The 19,299-nt window shown below is 43.0% G+C and overlaps 1 protein-coding gene across 2 annotated transcripts in view; it reads right to left on the bottom strand.

Moving 5' to 3' along the window:
- Positions 1–19,053, bottom strand: part of ace (angiotensin I converting enzyme (peptidyl-dipeptidase A) 1) — a 153,639-nt gene extending 134,586 nt beyond the window's left edge. The window contains exons 1-2 of one of the 2 annotated variants that reach the window (XM_059955758.1): positions 18,549–19,053; positions 4,430–4,594 (exon numbers count right to left, since the gene is read on the bottom strand). In XM_059955758.1, coding sequence (XP_059811741.1) covers positions 4,430–4,594; positions 18,549–18,860 — 477 coding nt within the window. In that variant the 5' untranslated portion in view covers positions 18,861–19,053. The remainder of the gene's footprint in view (positions 1–4,429; positions 4,595–18,548) is intronic. The other variant, XM_059955757.1, reaches the window with a different exon arrangement.
- Between the last annotated feature and the right edge of the window lie 246 nt (positions 19,054–19,299).

Genomic DNA, 19,299 nt, shown 5'->3' with positions numbered 1-19,299 from the left:
ATCAAACAGGATACAAAAAGTTTTTTTTCAGATGTATAAAAAGTAAAAAAGAGGTGAGAGTTGAGAGTACAGCCAGGGGTGTGTGCTTAGCCCACTGCTCTACTCTCTGTATACACATGACTGTGTGGCCAGACATAGCTCAAATACCATCTACAAATTTGCTGATGATACAACCATTGTTGGCAGAATCTCAGATGGTGACGAGAGGGCGGACAGAAGTGAGATATGCCAACTAGTGGAATGGTGCCACAGCAACGACCTGGCACTCAACATCAGTAAGATGAAAGAGCTGATTGTGGACTTCAGGAAGGGTAAGATGAAGGAACACATACCAATCCTCATAGAGGGATCAGAAGTAGAGAGAGTGAGAAGTTTCAAGTTCCTGGGTGTCAAGATCCCGGAGGATCTAACCTGGTCCCAACATATAGATGTAGTTATAAAGAAGGCAAGACAGTGGCTATACTTTATTAGGAGTCTGAAGAGATTTGGTATGTTAACAAATACACTCAAAAACCTCTAGAGATGTACCATGGAGAACATTCTGACAGGCTGCATCGCTGTCTGGTACGGAGGGGGTACTGTACAGGACTGAAAGAAACCGTAAATCTAGTCAACTCCATCATGGGCACTAGCCTACAAAGTACTCAGGATATCTTTAGGGAGCGATGTCTCAGAAAGGCAGCATCCATTATTAAGGACCTCTAGCACCCAGGGCATGCCCTTTTCTCACTGTTACCATCAGGTAGGTGGTACAGAAGCCTGAAGACACACAGTCAGAGATTTAGGAACAGCTTCTTCCCCTATGATTCCTAAATGGACATTGAAGCTTTGGACACTACCTCACTTTTTTTTTAATATTCAGTATTTGTTTTTGCACGTTTTTTAATCTATTCAATATACGTAATTGATTTACTTGTTTATTATTATTTTTTATTTCATTTATTATTATTTTTAATTTCATTTATTATTTTTTTCTGTGCTAGATTATGTGTTGCATTGAAATGCTGCTGCTAAGTTAACAAATTTCACGCCACATGCCTGTGATAATAAACATTATTCTGATTCTGATATTGGGCCTCTGGAAAATGATGCTGGAGAGGTAGTAATGGGGGACAAGGAAATAGCCAACGAACTTGATAAATATTTTGTGTCAGTCTGCACTGTGGAAGGCACTAGCCGTATGTTAGAAATTCAAGAGTGTCAGGGTCAGGTGAGTGTAGTTGCTATTATTAAGGAGAAGCTGCTTGGGAAGCTGAAAGGTCTGAAGTAAGTCTCCTTGACCAGATGGACTACATCTCAGGATTCTGAAATAGATAGCTGAAGAGATTGTGGAGGCATTAGAAACGATCTTTCAAGAATCACTAGATGTTGAAATGGTTCCAGAGGACTGGAAAACTACAAATGTCGCTCCACTCTTTAAGAAGGGAGGGAGGCAGAAGAAAGGAAATTATAAGCTGACTTCAGAGGTTGGGAAGGTGTTGGAGTCCATTATTAAGGGTGAGGTTTCAGGGTACTTGGAGGCACATGATGAAGTAAGGAGAATCACAAAACAATTATTCTGGGAATGAAAGGTTTAATGTATGAGGACCATTTGGTGGCTCTGGGCCTGTACTCACTGGAGTTTAGAAGAATTAAAGTAAGGGGAAATCTTGCCTGACAAATCTGTTGGAATTCTTTGAGAGGAAATAACAGGTAAGATGGACAAAGGAGAGTTAATGGATATTGTGTACAGGTTTCCCCGCCATCCGAAGGTAGAGCATTCCTATGAAACCTTTCTTAAGCCGAAATGTCATAAAGTGAAGAAGTAATTACCATTAATTTATATGGGAAAAATTCTTGAGCGTTCCCAGACTCAAAAAATAACCTATAAAATCATACCAAATAGCATATAAAACCTAAAATAACATGAACATATAGTAAAAGCAGGAATGATAAGATTATTACACAGCCTATATAAAGTAGAAATATTGTATGTACGGTGTAGTTTCACTTATCAAAATCGGGAAGACAGCGAGCCAAAATCCATCTGGAGAAAATAAATCGGCACGTACACGCATGCGCACACAACTGCCTGCACAAGGCTTCACGGTCATGGTAGTCTTTCTCGGGGTAAACACACGTATAAAGCGGGTGTCTTTCTTTCATAAAAGTGAAAATCCATTTTGGTTGGCGAAATCAGGTACTAATGTAGGTCTTTCGCAACAGTGAGCTGTCATAAAGCGAACGTTCAAAAAATGGGGGCCACCTGTACTTGGATTTTCAGAAACCCTCTGACAAGGTGCTGCACATGAGGCTGTTTAACAAGATAAGCGCCCATGGAATTACAGGGAAGTTACTAGCATGGATAGAGTATTGGTTAATTGGTAGGAGGTAAAGAGTCGGAATAAAGGGAGCCTTTTCTGATTGACTGTGAGTGACAATTGGTGTTCTGCAGGGGCTGGTATTGGGGCTGCTTCTTTTCACATTATATGTCAATGATTTGGTTTACAGAGTTAATGGCTTTGTAGCCAGGTTTGCAGATGATATGAAGGTAGATGGAGGGGTAGGTAGTGTTGAGGATTCTGCAGAAGGACTTGGACAGGTTGGGAGAGTGGGCAAAGAAGGGGTAGATAGAATATAGCTTAGGGATGCTCATGCACTTGTATGTACAGTAAGTGCATGGTCATGCACTTTGGTAGAAGGAATAAAGGCATTGACTATTTTCTAAATGGGAGAAAATTCAAAAATCAGAGGTACAAATTTCGTGCAAGTTTCTCTAAAGGTTAGTTTGCTGGCTGAGTTGGTGATAAGGAAGGCAAATGCAATATTACCATCCATTTCAAGAAGTTTAGAATATCAGAGCAAGGATGCGATGCTGAGGCTTTATAAGGAATTAGTCAGACTGCACTTGGAGTATTGTGAGCAGTTTTGGGTCCCTTATCTAATAAAAGATGTGCTGGCATTGGAAAGGGTCCACAGGATGGTCACGAGAATTATTCCAGAAATGAAAGGGTTAATATATGAGGACTATTTGATGGCTCTGGGCCTGTACTTGCTGGAGTTTCGAAGAGTGGGGGGGGTGGGGGGAGTCTCATTGAGACCTATTGAATATTGAAAGGTCTGGACAGCATGAATTTGGAGAGGATGTTCCCTATATTGGGTAAGACTAGGTAGGACTAGACTGCACAGCCTCAGAATAGAGGGATGCCCATTGAAAACAGATGTGAGAAGGAATTTCTTTTGTCAAAGGGTAGTGAATCTGTGGAAATCATTGCTACAGATGGTTGTGGAGGGCAAGTCGTTGGGTATACTTAAAGTGGTAGTTGATAGGCTCTTGATTAATCAGGGCATCAAAGGTTACAGGGAGAAGGCAGGAGAATAGTGAGGGACAATAAATCAGCCATGATGGAATGGCAGAGCAGACTCAATGGGCCAAATGGCCTAATTATGCTCCTGTGTCTTATGGTATTATTCTGAAGTGAAACACCATCAGAGTGGTTAGTGATATACAGCTCAATTCTGAATCCAGAATGGTAAATACAATCTGACAAGATTAGCTCCCAGCGGGTACAACAAGCAGGAAGAATGTGAAGCTGATGCAATGGGTCACTGCAGCGCTATGGATATGGACTAGAAGGTGTGCCTTGTCTGGCGTGGATGTTTTCAGATGTCAGATGATATAGAGGGAAGCTGCAGGCCTATGCAAGGTAGACAGAGGAGGAGAACCATGAAGATAATGCGAGCTGAAGGATTCAGCCCTATGAGTGTAGAACACCTGAGGGCGGGCAAAGAAAGGAGGCACCATGGTCATGTGGTGAGGAGGGAAGAAAAGGAAAGGGGGAATTTGGTAAACTGGTTTATTGTCACATGTACTGAGGTACAGTGTAAAGCTTTGTTTTTTTGTATGTCATCTATGCAGATCATTCCATCACAATAGTACATTGAGTTTATACAAGCAACAGAATGGAAAATGAAGTGTTAGAATTACAGAGAAAGTGCAGACAATAGAGTGCAAGACCATGAGGACCAAAGGCAGTTTGTGAGGTCATGAGTCTGTCTTAGCGTACAAGCGGGCTGTTCAATAGAAACAGAGTGGAGGTGGGTGTCATTGAGAGTTGTCACAGTCAGTGATGGGTAACAGTGATGGCTCTCGGTGTATTTGTGGGGTAAATATTACTCTGATTACTGGAGATTACTGTACGCTGAAGAATGGAGTCTTGGTTCAGATTAGCCATAGATAGATTGGAGTGAGTTCAAGATGCTGTAGGCCCTCTTCCTCTGTCATGGAAACATTTGCCTTTGGATTCCAAAACATGACATCTGATTCTTGGGCTCCATCTGGATTGGAGTGGCGAGGTTAATGGCTGTCTTGGGAGGAATGGAAATCGGGCAGCGAGGAGGCTGCTGCAACTGGCACAGGAGCGCTGCTCTGCCAGTATAAACTACATACCTTCTTCCTCTCATCTGGTGAGAGATTAGAAGTGCTTAGGATGCGGATATTCTCGAAGAGCCTTGTCAGCGTCTTATCACTGAAATTGTCTTTAATATCATCAAACTCCTTTGCTTTCTTGGCCCAGGCTTCCACAAATTCCTGCTCTTTCAAGGAGGCTTCGATCTGTGGAACAAGATCATTTGTTTAATTAGTAACGTTAATATTCTGCTCCTTCAAACTGTTGGAAATGAGGAAAGTGCTGGTAATAGGACAGAAGACATCTCTAGAGGACGATGTAGAGTTAATATTTCAGGTTAAAACCCTTTCTTTGGAACTAAGAAAGAGAGAAAACTACTTTAAGGTTCAGCAGGATAGACAGGACAAATGGGATATTGCTGATGGAGTGGGCTCAGGGTTGCTGTGGGGATAAATCGGAGAGATGAACTAATTGATCGGTTGAAGGCTGTCATGGTCCTGGCTGGCATTTCCCACCTTTTCCCTTTCCTCCCTAATTGGTCCTTAATCCCCACACTTGATTCCCAATCTTTCCCAATTCCTCTCAATCACCAGCACCTGGTTTCCATTAGCCACCAGAGGATAAGACTCCGACAGCTCCAGTCAGCCCTTGCTAGGTTGTTAGTACACACACCTGCTGCCTCATTGTCCAATAGGTTTTTAATTGGCATTTATGTAAAATAGACTGAACCAAATAGAGAAATGAGCAGAGGTCTTCAAAAGGTAAAGGTTTCCTTTGGTCTGACTTCTTGTTTGCATCCTTGCAGTACAATCATAATATAAGAAGCTTGTATTATTAAGTAACACTGATATAAGAAGAATACATAGTCAGATCCCACAGACAACAGTTTTAGCTCAGTTGAATAAGGGATTGGCCAGGATTTGGGACAGAACTTCCAAATCCCTCAACCTTCAAATCCTTGGATGGAGATGCAGCTGTTCCATCCTATGGATTCAATTCAGTCTGTTCATGAGCTAATCCAGACTGTGTGCAGGGCACACTCCAGCCAGTCCATTTTGACTGGGACACTCTGTAGCTGCTATGTTCAATGTGTGACAGGCCTTAGTAAATTGACAAACTACAGTCTACAGGTTCTGAGTGTGATACAATCTGGACTGGACTTCATGAGATGACACACTAAGGACTGTGTTGTGAGCATGATGGCCTCTAGTCTTCTGCCTGTGAGCGTGACACACTGACACTCTCTGGTGTACATATTCTATGTGTATTCTGTGTGGAGAGGGATAAATTGAAGCCTGGCTAATTAACTGCTCAGTAGTGTGGGGTATTGCAACTGGCCACAGGCAGAAAATGAAATCTCTGTGAAATGTTTGTTAAAAATGCCTTGCCTGAAGAAATACAGTATTTCCTTGAAGCTTATTTGGGAGGTGTACTGAAGGTTTTGTGTACTTGACACAAAATGTTCATCTGCACGGTCATTGTGTAGTCAGAAGTCTCACTGGGCCTTTCATTCTGTTTATGGTAGTCTCATTACAAGGTGAATGGTCCTGCACAGTAAGCAGTTCAAACTTGGTGGTTATGCTTACAGACCCAATCACCCAGTCAGAGATTTTGATTAATAACATTCTGTAAAGGTTTTAGAATTTTGTAGTTAGCTTAAGAAGCAATCACAGTTAAACAGGCTTGTATGAGGCTGTTGGGATGTTGCACAGACTTAGCAGGTCATGTAGCCCTTTAGTTCATACGTGACTTGAGCACCTCTTTACATGACCTTAAAAAAAACCCACAGATGGCTGGACATCTAAAACAAATACAGAAAGTGCTAAAAATGCTCAGCACTGCAGTCATGAATATAAAACATGAACTCTGCATCTTTCTCTGCAGATACTGCCTGACTTGGAGACTATTTCCATCATTTTCTGTTTGCAGGACATGTCTTGAAGTGGTCATTTCAAACCACTAACGAAGTGCAACCCCAACAGCAGCACAGTGGGAACACCTATCCCACCCTAACCTGGAATAGACGGAGAACTAACTCTCAGTGGTTACTTAGGAACAATTGATAAACACTTCAAGAATGATTAAAGATGGACTTATACTTTCAAAGCTGTTATTGACTACCTTCTGAAAAACCACCCAGCTATAATAATCCTAATATGTGCACTGACTGCTTTTGTACAAATGTTTTTGATATAAATTGATATTCAACAATCTAATGAGGGCTAAAGGCACCACTTCTTTTTTCACTCATTCTATATTCAACAGAGAGAATCAATAATGCATATTTTGGGCCATCACCAGAATTTGTTGTTTATCTCCTGAGCTCCTATCACATTCCACACAGCTTCTTAATGTTGCAGAAATTTGACCTCTGGTGTGGCTTCTTTCGAGATGCAAATCTTTCACTCTTGGCATCGGTTGTCACATCCTTGATAAATTTGCCTGTGCAGAATCTCAGGTGGCAACAAGGAAGCATACAGGAGTAAGACTGGCTGATCAATCAGCAACCTCTCACTTAACATCAGAAGGATGATTGTGGACTTCAGGAAGAAGTTGAGAGAATGCATACCAGGCATTAAAAGGTCAGTGGTTGAAAGAATGAGTAACTTCAAGTAACTTGGCATCAACGAACTGGAGGAGCCACCCTGGGTCCAACACATTGGTGCAATCATGGAGAATGCGTATCAGTATCTTCACTTGGTTAGGAATTTGAGGGGGTTTGGTACGTAACCAATGACTCTGGCAAAATCTATAGGTTGAGAGGATTCTGACTGCTTGCATCACAGCCTGGTATGAAGTCTCCAATTGCATAGGATTGTAAGAGGCTGCAGAGGGCTGTAGACTCAGCCAGCTTCATCAGAATCTAGTCTGCTATCACAGGAACAACCCCTCCACTGTTGAGGACCTCTTCAAGAGATGGCATTAATCACTGAGGAATCTCACCCTCCAGGACTTGCCCTTTTCTCATTTCTATCATCAAGGAGATACAGGTACCTGAAGACACACATTCAGTGTTTTACGAACAGCTTCTTTCCTTTCACCATCAGATTTCTGAATGGTCTATGGCCCCATGAACACTATCTTATTTCATTTTCTGCACTATTTATTTAGTTTTGGATCTTATAGTAATTTTTATGTCTTTCATCTCATCAAAGTCAGTGATAATAAACCTCATTCTGATTCTGGCGTAGCATAGGCACTGCTCACCACTTCCCTTACTTACTTACTTACTTGCAGGTTGCAGACAAAAGTAGTCCCTTTAAATCACCTATTTTCAGTGCAGTCTCTTCTTGAAAGGACCCTTCTCCCTTCCTCCAGTCAACACCCCTCTGGTAACTACTTGAGGTCACCTGCTCTTTTACCATTGGCCACTGGTGGGATCATTAAGGTAACAGGTTCTAACATTGGCGGCAACTAAAGGAGCTTACGTGAAGTTGCGCTGGCAGAGGCCCTTGTAAAACATTGATCAATAAAACATAGAGCAGACAGGGTCTATGAATTTGATGAAGGTAATAACTCAAATTCAGAAAGTAGCCAAAAGATGTGGCAATGACAAATGCTTAAGCTATTGGTTCCCAACCTGAGGTCCGTGGACCCCTTGCTTAATGGTATTGGTTCGTGTCATAAAAAAGGTTAGGAACCCCTGGCTTAAGCTCTCAATGACTACCAATGATAGTCAGTCTAGCTGATTTGTTAACTGGAGGTTAAATTGAATATTTTTCTCCATTACTCTGCCACTCTTTCTAAGATGTTAGCTCACAATGACGTGATTATGAGAAGATGTTGGCAATTGAACTCTTTGTGAGGTGAAACATCTGGAGAAATTCAGCTCCTGGGTGTCAAGATCTCTGAGGACCTAACCTGGACCCAACATATCCATGCAGCTATAAAGAAGGCAAAACAATGACAATATTTCATTCGGAGTTTGAGGAAATTTTGTCACCAAAAAACATTTGCAAATTTCTACTGATTACTGTGGACAGCATTCTAACCGTCTGGCATTGGGGGGGGGGTTATTGCACAGAATCGAAGTAAGCTGCAAAGAGGTGTAAACTTAGTCATCACGGGCACCAGCCTCCGTAGTATCTGGGACATCTGCAAGGAGCAATACCTCAAAAAGGACCCTGCCCCATCACCCAGGGCATGCCCTCTTTTCACTAACACCATCAGGGAGGAGGTACAGAAGCCTGAAGGCACACACTCAGCGATTCAGGAACAGCTTCTTCCCCTCTGCCGTACACAGCTTGCATTCTACCATGTTGTTACTTGGGAGCCCTGGGATTTCTGAGTAGGTGAGTCAGATGCTGACCATTTGGGAATTCTGAGTGGTCAGATAGTGAATTATCTTGCAGTTCAGAGAAGTAGCCAGTCCAATCTCGCAGTGGGAACTTAAGGAAAGTGGGTGAATCACTTTGTGAACATCATTCCTAGAAAACGTGTGGAGTCCAGCATCTGGGTTGCTGCACGTTAGCACCCCACCACCTTGCCTATTGAGGACTACACCTATGAGTGAGAGGGCTTCCTTACAAGCAGACCAAAGAGCAAGATGTCTGGCGGTAGGCCTATGTCACATATATTGCTGAGCAGTGTCCAGCTGGCAGAAACCAACCCCCACCCCCACTGCAGTCGACAGAAATCCCCAAACATCTTTCATTTGCGATTCACCTCTCTCCAGGAGGGTGGAGAATAAACTGAGATCAAATGTAAAGGGGTTGGGCTTAGTGGACTGCAAGGCCTTTGCTCATAGTCTCACAGAGAAAACAACATGCAGCAGGCACTATGGCCCACTGAATCCAGACTGACCCATTTACACAACTCCAATGTTAATCCCATTTCTTATTCTCCACACGTTCCTCTCAGCCCCTTCAGTGAATTGGCACACAGGAGACTGCAGATGCTGTTTTGGGTTAAGAGCCTTTGGGCTCCCTCCCCCAACTCGAAGGAAGAGTGGAATTAGCTGCACTCAGTATAATCTCACTGAGTGAACAGGCATACTTCCTGTTAAGAAATAGCTCAGAATAGGAAAGGAAAACTCTAATAGCCACATGAGTACATGAATTTTGGGAAGTCTACACTGCCTACTTGGGTGTTGGGTGGAGGTACATCTCTACCAAAGGAGGTGTAAGATGTTCCTTCCCTCCGCTAGCCTGCAGGTCACCCTTGGGAAAGTGGTAGCACCTGCTTAGCCCCCCGATCAGGCTCATGTGAAGTCATGGGAGCAGGTGGTGGATGTTGTAGGAGCAACTGGTGCATATCACAAGACCACTGATGCCAGGCAGACAATCTCTGAAGAGTGTTGATAATGGCTGGGGTCACCCGTCTTGTAAAGACACTGCCAAGAAGAAGGCAATAGCAATCCACTTCTATAGAAAAATTTGCCAACAACAATCATAGTCATGGAAAAACTATGATTGCCCACGTCGTTCAACACAGCACATAGCAACAACGATGACAGCACTGTTGGCAAGTGTATCCGCTGCTTGCTCCAGTAGCCTGACGGGAGGAGAAGAATCTCCATTTCTTAAACGGGGAGCATGAGTGAGCAGTGAACAGCCAGCTGTGAGCAGTGGCGTGCAATGGTTCTGAGTCTAAGTGGGAGTGAGGGTAACTGTGGGACTAGTGGATGTATCCTTGAAATTTATGACATCAGATATAGGAGTGAAAACTACATGACATTGAAGATGTGCTAATTAACACAGAAGTCTTAACAAAGAATAAAGTTTTATTCATAGATACTAAAATACCAGAAATGTGGGTTAACTTTATCTACTGCGTGTTGGTTATCAGAATCAAAATCATCAGATTTATTATCACTGACATAAGTCATGAAACTTGTTGTTTTGCAGCAGCAGTGTAGTGTAATACATAAAAATGCTGTAAGTTATAATAGGAAATTTATACAAAATAGTGCATAAAGAGAGCAAGTTCATGAGGTGATGTTCTGATATAAAAGTAATGAAACAATACCTGCTGTTTTGTTTAAGAGCATTGTTTTTTTAAAGTCGATTCTTATCATCAATTTTCAAATGTTGATAGCATCACTCCAGATAAGTGCTTCTAAAAGTGTTATTACTGAAAGCTTTTGTTTAGATTGTGCAGGCTGTTGTATAACCCTGGATCAGGGTGCAGACAGGACCAACAACTACGTTCTGCAGCCCAGAAACCAGAACCATTTGTGTCTTTTTAATTTATGCACCGTTTGAGTTTTTGCTTATATTTTCACATTGTAAGGATCTCTTCCTGTTGAGATTCTGACCATGGCAAGTTTGGACAAGACGTGCTTTGATGAGATTCATCTTGGTGTATTCATCTTGGTTCATCAAGGTTCCGCACGGAAGGTTAGTTAGGAAGGTTCAATCGTTAGGTATTAATATTGAAGTAGTAAAATGGATTCAACAGTGGCTGGATGGGAGATGCCAGAGAGTAGTGGTGGATAACTGTTTGTCAGGTTGGAGGCCGGTGACTAGTGGTGTGCCTCAGGGATCTGTACTGGGTCCAATGTTGTCATATACATTAATGATCTGGATGATGGGGTGGTAAATTGGATTAGTAAGTATGCGGATGATACTAAGGTAGGTGGCGTTGTGGATAATGAAGAAGGATTTCAAAGCTTGCAGAGAGATTTAGGCCAGTTAGAAGAGTGGGCTGAACGATGGCAGATGGAGTTTAATGTTGAGAAGTGTGAGGTGCTACATTTTGGTAGGAATAATCAAAATAGGACATGCATGGTAAATGGTAGGGTACTGAAGAATGCAGTAGAACAGAGTGATCTAGGAATAATGGTGCATAGTTCCCTGAAGGTGGAATCTCATGTGGATAGGGTGGTGAAGAAAGCTTTTGGTATGTTGGCCTTTATAAATCAGAGCATTGAGTATAGGAATTGGGATGTAATGTTAAAATTGTACAAGGCATTGGTAAGGCTGAATTTGGAGTATTGTGTACAGTTCTGGTCACCGAATTATAGGAAAGATGTCAACAAAATAGAGAGAGTACGGAGAAGATTTACTAGAATGTTACCTGGGTTTCAGCACCTAAGTTACAGGGAAAGGTTGAACAAGTTAGGTCTTTATTCTTTGGAGCATAGAAGGTTGAGGGGGGACTTGATAGAGGTATTTAAAATTATGAGGGGGATAGATAGAGTTGACGTGGATAGGCTTTTTCCATTGAGAGTAGGGGAGATTCAAACAAGAGGACATGAGTTGAGAGTTAGGGGGCAAAAGTTTAGGGGTAACACGAGGGGGAATTTCTTTACTCAGAGAGTGGTAGCTGTGTGGAACAAGCTTCCAGTAGAAGTGGTAGAGGCAGGTTTGGTATTGTCATTTAAAGTAAAATTGGATAGGTATATGGACAGGCAAGGAATGGAGGGTTATGGGCTGAGTGCAGGCCAGTTGGACTAGGTGAGAGTAAGCGTTCGGCACGGACTAGAATGGCCGAGATGGCCTGTTTCCGTGCTGTAATTGTTATATGGTTATATGGTGTATTCTCCTTGCATTTTTCACCTCATGCTAATTCTGCCTTGCTGGTAGATATGAATGTGCAACCCCTGACTTCCGCCCTTACCTCTCAATAAAACATGGCACAGGCCTCTCAAAGAGATGTGTACTGAAAACCCTCTCAATGGGACAGTGACGTATTGACTACATGAATAGTTAATGCTCTGACAACTCTCCTCATCACTGCTGAGTATCACAGTGTGTGTTGCATCTGTAGAGTGATGTGCCCACATCTCCTCAATTCATGGGGTATTTCTTGACTTTGGACTTGAACCATAACCATAGTGAGGTGGGTGGGTGGGGAGAAGAGGTGTGACCAAATACACACACACACACACACACACACACACACACACACACACACACAGTGCCCCTTCTCTTTTTTCTCTTTTTCAAGCTTTGAAAACCTACTTCATTATGGGGTTGAGAAAGAAAATAGATCAACCGTGATGGAATGGCAGATCTAACTCAATGGGATGAATGGTCTAATTCTGCTCCTATGTCTTATGGTCTCATGGTCTTATTCCCATCACCCTTGCAGGCAGTTGCTATCAGCAGCCATGAAGTTTAATACAACAGCCTGGGTGAAAAGCAGCCAATAATTCTTGACAATAACTTCCCTCGATTTTGCAATACTTGTAAGGACCCCAATGCTTGCAGTAAAATCAACTCTCATTTATTGCTCCAATTTAAAGTAAACTTCAGAGTATACTGAAGTTCAAAATGTATGCTGTAACCAATCACAGCATCTAATGAAAGAGCTGACAGAGGGGGAGTAATTGGATACCTTCATCAAAGTGCCTGCATGTTGTCCACAGACAGCACTGTGTGCACCTCACATTCCCATCTCCTGCAATGCAAATACCTAATGAAACAAACTACTCGGCATACACATTCAAGGTTGAGGAAAGAGAACAAACTCCAGCTTCTATTTTTAACAAAAATGTCTTATATTACTGTTAGTGCTGCTCACTCTACCTGACAGTACAGTAGACCAGTATCACGTCTGCATGGTAGATATAGATTCTATGGCTATTGTGTCCTGGCTGTCCAGATACACAAGCCTGGGCAGTGTAATATGGAGGGTAAGCTGTTGCCCAAGTAGCAAGCTCCACACATCTGATGAGCCCAAAGGAACAGCAGAGACCGACACAGTTTGGTACCGGCAGCATCACTGGAGTTGCCAGTCAGTCTTGAACTCAATGTAGGACTGCCTGAGGGACGCCAGCTCCGGAATTTTCCCTTGGGGTTTACTCCTGAAGCCTTCCCCATGAGTGGGTATAGCTGCATGGTAGGGGAGGTTTGAGATCAGAGTTTTCCTTCTCCTAGATGAGCTGCCAACCATTGCTAATGAACCCCATCTGCCCAAAGCGACTGGCTTTAAGATGTCAGTAATCCTCCTTTGCCCTTTCTCCTGTCAGTAGAAACAGTTCTGCTGGGCTTAGTAGCTAAGCCACCCGTGAAGGCCAGGAGCTGGACGTGGTTGTCAGAGGCTATTTGAGACGCACACCATTGGGAGCATTTAATAAATAGTGGCAAGAACAATCTGTGAGATGTAGATTATTAGGTTGCTATATTGATATGACACTAGTCCTATCAAACAGGTCTACAATCATCCAGCTCCCTGAAAGTGGCTACACAGGTCAATAAGGTGGTCAAGAAGGTATATGGCATGCTTGCCTTTGTTAGTTGAGGCAGTGAGTTCAAAAGTCAGGAAGTTACATTGCAGCTTTATAAAACTCTAGTTAGGCTGCATCAGAGTATCGCATACAGTTCTGGTCACCTCACTACAGAGAGGATGTTGAGGCTTTGGAGGGAGTGCAGAAGAGGTTTACCAGGATGCTGCCTGGTTTCGAGGCAGAGGATGGACACAATTGGATTGCTTCCTCTGGAGTGATGGAGGCTGAAGGGAGCCCTGATAGAAGTTTATAAAATAATGACAAGTATGAATGGAGTATACTGCTGGTATCTTTTTTGTTTCTAAGGATTAAATTGTCTAATACCAGAGGGCATTTAGTGTGAGAGGATGATAGTAGTTTTTGAAGGACTCTAGATCACGGTCTCTGGGGCTTGCGTGGTAGGGGTGGGGGGGTTAATGCTTTTGCTGGAGGTAGTGGGGTGAGGAGGGGCTGATGCTTTTGCTGCTGCTTGTGTGTGGGGGGAGGGGGGCTTTGGGGTTCTAATGCTGTCTGTCATTCAATCTTTGTTCTCTCTGTTTCGCCGATTTCAGGTTGTATGCTGGGGTTAGCGGCAAAGATGATAAAGGCATTCAAGAGGCCCCAAGGTGAATGTACAGGAAATGGACACTGAAGGTCAGAATCAAAATTGGGTTTATTATCACTGACGTATGTCACAAAATGTGTTGTTTGATCAGTGCAATTTAGTTGGCCATTTGGTTATTAATTGAATTAGTTTAGCACAACATTGTGGGCCAAATGGCCTGTTCCATGTACCATGTTCTAACATGCGGGGGACAGGAGGCTTGCCTCTGGTCAATGCAGGTGTGCTGCCTCCTCCACTGCCTCTCCTTTGGCCCTGAGCTGTCTGCCAAAGCTCAGGCACTGCCTGTCCCGCCTTCAGCGGAGGTGTGGAACTAGAGCCAGAAGCAGCATCAAGGCAACATTTGGTATTAGTGAGAAAGCACTCAGCCATCACAGGAAAGACAGCTAGCTTCCCAGTACCTGTGGTCATGAAGTCTGGCACACAGGTACCACTTAACTCTCTTCACTGCCTGCTACATAAGCAGAGCTCATGAAGAGGAGGCTTTCAGTCACACCCGATCTGTCCTACGGTAGACTGGTCAGCTTGCCCACACGAGGCCCTTTGCACAATGCCACCTCATTGCTCATTGGAACATTTACTATGACAATGTATTAGCTTTTGCAGACCCCAGTCAGGCAAAAGCATCTCCTCCACGATCTTCACCACCACAGGGATGTGTGCTTAGCCCCCTGTTCTACTCGCTTTACACCTATGACTGTGTGTTTAAGTACAGCTCCGACACCATACTGGAGGGAGACTGAAAACCTGGCTGAGTGGTGTAGTAACAACAACCTCTCACTCATATCTGATTGTAGACTTCAGGAGAGGGAGACCAGAAGTCCATGAGCCAGTACTCATCGGAGGATCAGAGGTGGAGAGGGTCAGTAACTTTAAATTCCTGGGTGTCACTACCTCAGAGGACCTGTCCTGGACCCATCATATACGAGGGGTGATTGATATGTTTGTGGCCTAAGGTAGAAGGAGTCAATTTTAGAAAACCTAGCACATTTATTTTTCAACATAGTCCCCCCCTACATTTACACACTTAGTAAAGTGGTTGTGGAGCATACGGATCCCTTCTTTGTAGAAGTGGTCCATAGCAGGGCTGATTGATAAGTTCGTGGCCTAAGGTAGAAGGCAATGAGTTATACAGCTCTCGTTACGTGCACATGCAGTTCAACTCTTTGAGTGATTATGCAGAAAGTTTGAAGTTAATTACTCAACTCCTTCTACCCCAGGCCACAAATTTATCAATAACCCCTGCTGTGGACACTTTCTGGAGGTCCAAGATCTGTATGCTCCATGACCGCTGGACTAAGTGTGTAAATGTAGGAGGGGATTATGTTGAAAAATAAATGTGCTAGGTTTTCTAAAATTGACTTCTTCTACCTTGGGCCACGAACTTATCAATCACCCCTCGTAAATGTAATTGCAAAGAAAGCTCGACAGTGCCTCTACTTCCTCAGGAGTCTGCGGAGGTTCAGCACGTCATCAAACGCTAGATGTGTAGTGGAGAGTACTGGCTGCATCATGGTCTGGTATGGGAACAGCAATGCCTTTGAGTGGGAAATCTTATAAAAGGTAGTGGATTTGGCCCAGTCCATCACGGGTAAAACCCTCCTAACCATCGAGCACATCTACATGAGATGTTGCAGTAGAAAAGCAGCATCTATCATCAGAGATCCTCACCACCCAGGCCAGGATCTCTTCTCACTGCTCCCATCATGTCAAAGGTACAGGAGCCTCAGGACTGGCACTACCAGGTTCAAGAACAATTACTACCCCTTGGTCATCAGGCTCTTAAACAAAAGGGGATAACAACACTCATTCTATTTCTGGTCCCACAACCAATAATTTTACTTGAAGGACTCTTTATCTTGTTATTTCATGTCCTCTTTATTTATTGCTATTTATTTATATTTGCAATTGCACAGTTTGTGGTCTTCTACACTCTGGTTGATATTTCATTGATTACTATTCTGTAGATTTGCTGAGTATGCCCACAGGAAAATGAATCTCAGGGTTGTATACAGTGACATATATGTCCTTTGATAATAAAATTTACTTTGTACTTTGAACTTTAAATTGTTCCTTGCTTTTACTACTTGTATATGTTTTAAATTACAGGGAGACTGATACAATGTTGGAAAATGCATGGAAAATGCACTTTGGTAGTAGAAATAAATGTGCAGATTATTTTTTAAATGGGAAGAAGATCCAAAATTCTGAGATGCACCATCTAGTAAAACTTATAGCCATAAAACATTGCAGCCAGCTCATTTATCCCTGCGCTCTCTCATTGAACTAGTGTTGCATTGGAACCCTTTGCTTCACACTGATTCCTGGCCATGGAAGGTGGAGCTCAGCTCTGTAAATTACATTTGTTGAGAAAAAAGGAGTCAGTGATTACCAGGGTGCAAGACCCCGGCAAATGGGAGATGGTGTTGGTTAAAACAGAACAGCAGAATTTGGGGATATTGCCCTTCTCACATCCCATCCAATTTCCTGCTCCTTGACTGCAGTGAGAATGTAATTAAAGCCCACCAGTTTAGCTCAGTCCGTTCATTTTAACTTGATTTGTTAATTTCCAGCATCTCAGACTGAGCTGAGACAGTTGGAAAGATCATGGTGTACAACTTCATTCAGTAACTCATCACCTTCGGTTTGCTGCTGCCTACTGTGATCAGACTCACTGCCAAAGCCTGGTTGCTCAGACAAAATTTGAATGTGAATATTCTGATGATCAGAAACATTGATATCCATCGAACTACAGCAGGAGCACATTGAGAGAATTCTCAGATTTTCATTACTAGTGTCAGCACGTGCTTCTTATTGAGTTATTACATTGTTGATTTGCTACACTGTTCTGTGCTGTTTCCGAATATTTATGTGCCTGATCAAACTGTGGTTGTCTGGCCCTTAAAGTGCTACCTTTTCTTTCTCTGTGTTTTGTTCTCAGCAACTTTGTCACTACCAAATGATTCCTGCAGAACATTTACCTGGGGCTGGTTAAAGGATGTATATCATTGACTCACAAGATTGCTGGCCAATATCTACTGACATTGTGGTAAACTATGTATACCTGTCTGTACACGCTCCTCTGCTGACTGCTTCTGTGGTTCCTCCCACAGACACCTGTATAAAGGGGCTTGGGGCACTGCTCCTCCCTCAGTCTTCAACGAGCACCTTTTCGCTGTTAATAGAAGCCTATCGTTCACTTCCAGTCTCCTAGAGTTATTAATGGTGCATCAGACATTTCAATAGCAATCAACCTCTGTAAAAGTGTTTAATTCACATTTCCTTGGAAGCGTATACTGAGGGGAACAGTGAGTGGTTTATGCTAAGACCACGAGCCTAGCAATACTGGGATTTATTTTATTTCCTGGAGGTGGTCAAATAAAACTTCATGTCCTCCCATACTCACCACTAACCAGCATGGAAAAACACACCTATCCTTTGTGGATGTGTTCTGAAGAACCTGTTCTCCAAAGACCTGTCAGTCCCTAATGGTGAGACCCATCAAAGAGGGAGAGCGCAAGACGACAAAACTTATTTGCAGCTGGCTAATCCAAGATTCCCAGGGTGTCAGACCCAGCAAAAATTAGGAATGTTCCTGCCCCTGACATTCAAGAATATTCAAAAATATTTTAAGTGAATAAATAAGCAGTCCTTTTACGACGAGACTGGGGCTTTGAGAATACAAAGTGCGAAGATAGGGGAAACTCTTAATGTGTTTCTATTAATATCTTATGGTTGTACAATCCACATTAATCATATATTTATTAAACATATGGTGGCGGAAAGCTGTGTTTATTTTGGCCAGCTAACTACTGCTTGTTTCTCAACAGGCGTCTTTGTATACATGAGCTTTTTTTACAGTTGGCCTACAAGTCAGGGAGATCGAACCACTGAATCATGAGCTTTAAGAAAATGTCCATTTTCTTAAACGTGAAGACTTCTCAACAGCATTATTAAACAGAATTTGGCACCCAGCCTATCTAAGGAGTTATTCAGACAGTTGACTTAATATTTGTATGGAAATATGCAAATGTTATAACACACCTGTTGGTTATGGTAGTATTTATGCTTGAGAGTCTTCCTGTTATCCCTCCCCAGCTCATCCCCTTGCATATTTACACATCTCTGGTAACTTATTCTAAAAGTCGATTTCCCCTTTGAGCATAAAAAACATCCTGCAAATCTTAGGTTCTTCTGTGTTCAACCTGAGGCTGACGTGCAGCACAACACTCTCGTCTTGAAAAGTAGCAGTCTTAACCCCAAGTTATGGAATAGGATTTGATTAAAAGCAGAAAATACTGGAAACACTCAGCAGGTCAGGCAGTATAGGTACCCTTATATATGCAGCAGCCGACAGAGCTTAATAGAAAGAGCTAAATGACAGTACCTGCTTCTTTTGGTTGTAACTGGTCAGGTTGGTGTTGTAATTCCAGCTGGCTGAAACACTGTAGTAGAAGATCGTCTCTGCTGTGTCGTTATAATGGGACACAAATTCTCTGGCCCCAGCTTCAGTTATGCTGTAGTTGTTCGGCATGTAATCTAGGGCACAGGCGCTGCTGAGGAGAGCGAATAATGTAAAAGGCAACAGCATGATGGTTCGCATATTGTGATGCCTGTCAGGGATCTCTTCTGCGCCAGCTTCTATAAGTAACACGGTGCCCTGCCCAGTTTTTCCACCTCTGTGTTGTTGGATACACATTAATTTACAGCTGCCACTGATAGGGCAGTTCAAAACAATAAACACCCTTCTCGGTTGCGAGAGCCGCCAAGCTCTGCATCAAAGTACCTCCCTAAACGATTAGCTGCAAAAACCCGAGCAAATGTTTCCTCCTCAACACCTGCCAGCGTATTTCCTGTTGCTGTACGGAAGGTGGCTTCTTATTACAAAAGCTGAAGCTTGCCTCTGAATGGTTGGAGAAGAAATTTTACACTTTTCTCTCCCTCTCTCTCTCTCCCCCTCCCCCTCTCTCTGTCTCCCTCTCCCCCTCCTCTCCTCCTTTCCCTCTCTCTGTCTCTCTCTTTTTGTCCCTCTGTCTGTCTCTCTGTCTTTCTCTCACTCCCTCTCCCCCCCCCTCTTTCTTCACTCCCCACCCCCCCGTGTCCCTTTCTCTGTGTCACATGAGCTCATGATGTCTTTC

This window comes from Hypanus sabinus, chromosome X1 (assembly GCF_030144855.1).
Source record: "Hypanus sabinus isolate sHypSab1 chromosome X1, sHypSab1.hap1, whole genome shotgun sequence".
In the NCBI taxonomy this organism is placed as follows: Eukaryota; Metazoa; Chordata; class Chondrichthyes; order Myliobatiformes; family Dasyatidae; genus Hypanus; species Hypanus sabinus.
The sequence above is the reverse complement of the archived record's forward strand: the minus strand, read 5'-3'. Positions and strand labels throughout refer to the sequence as shown.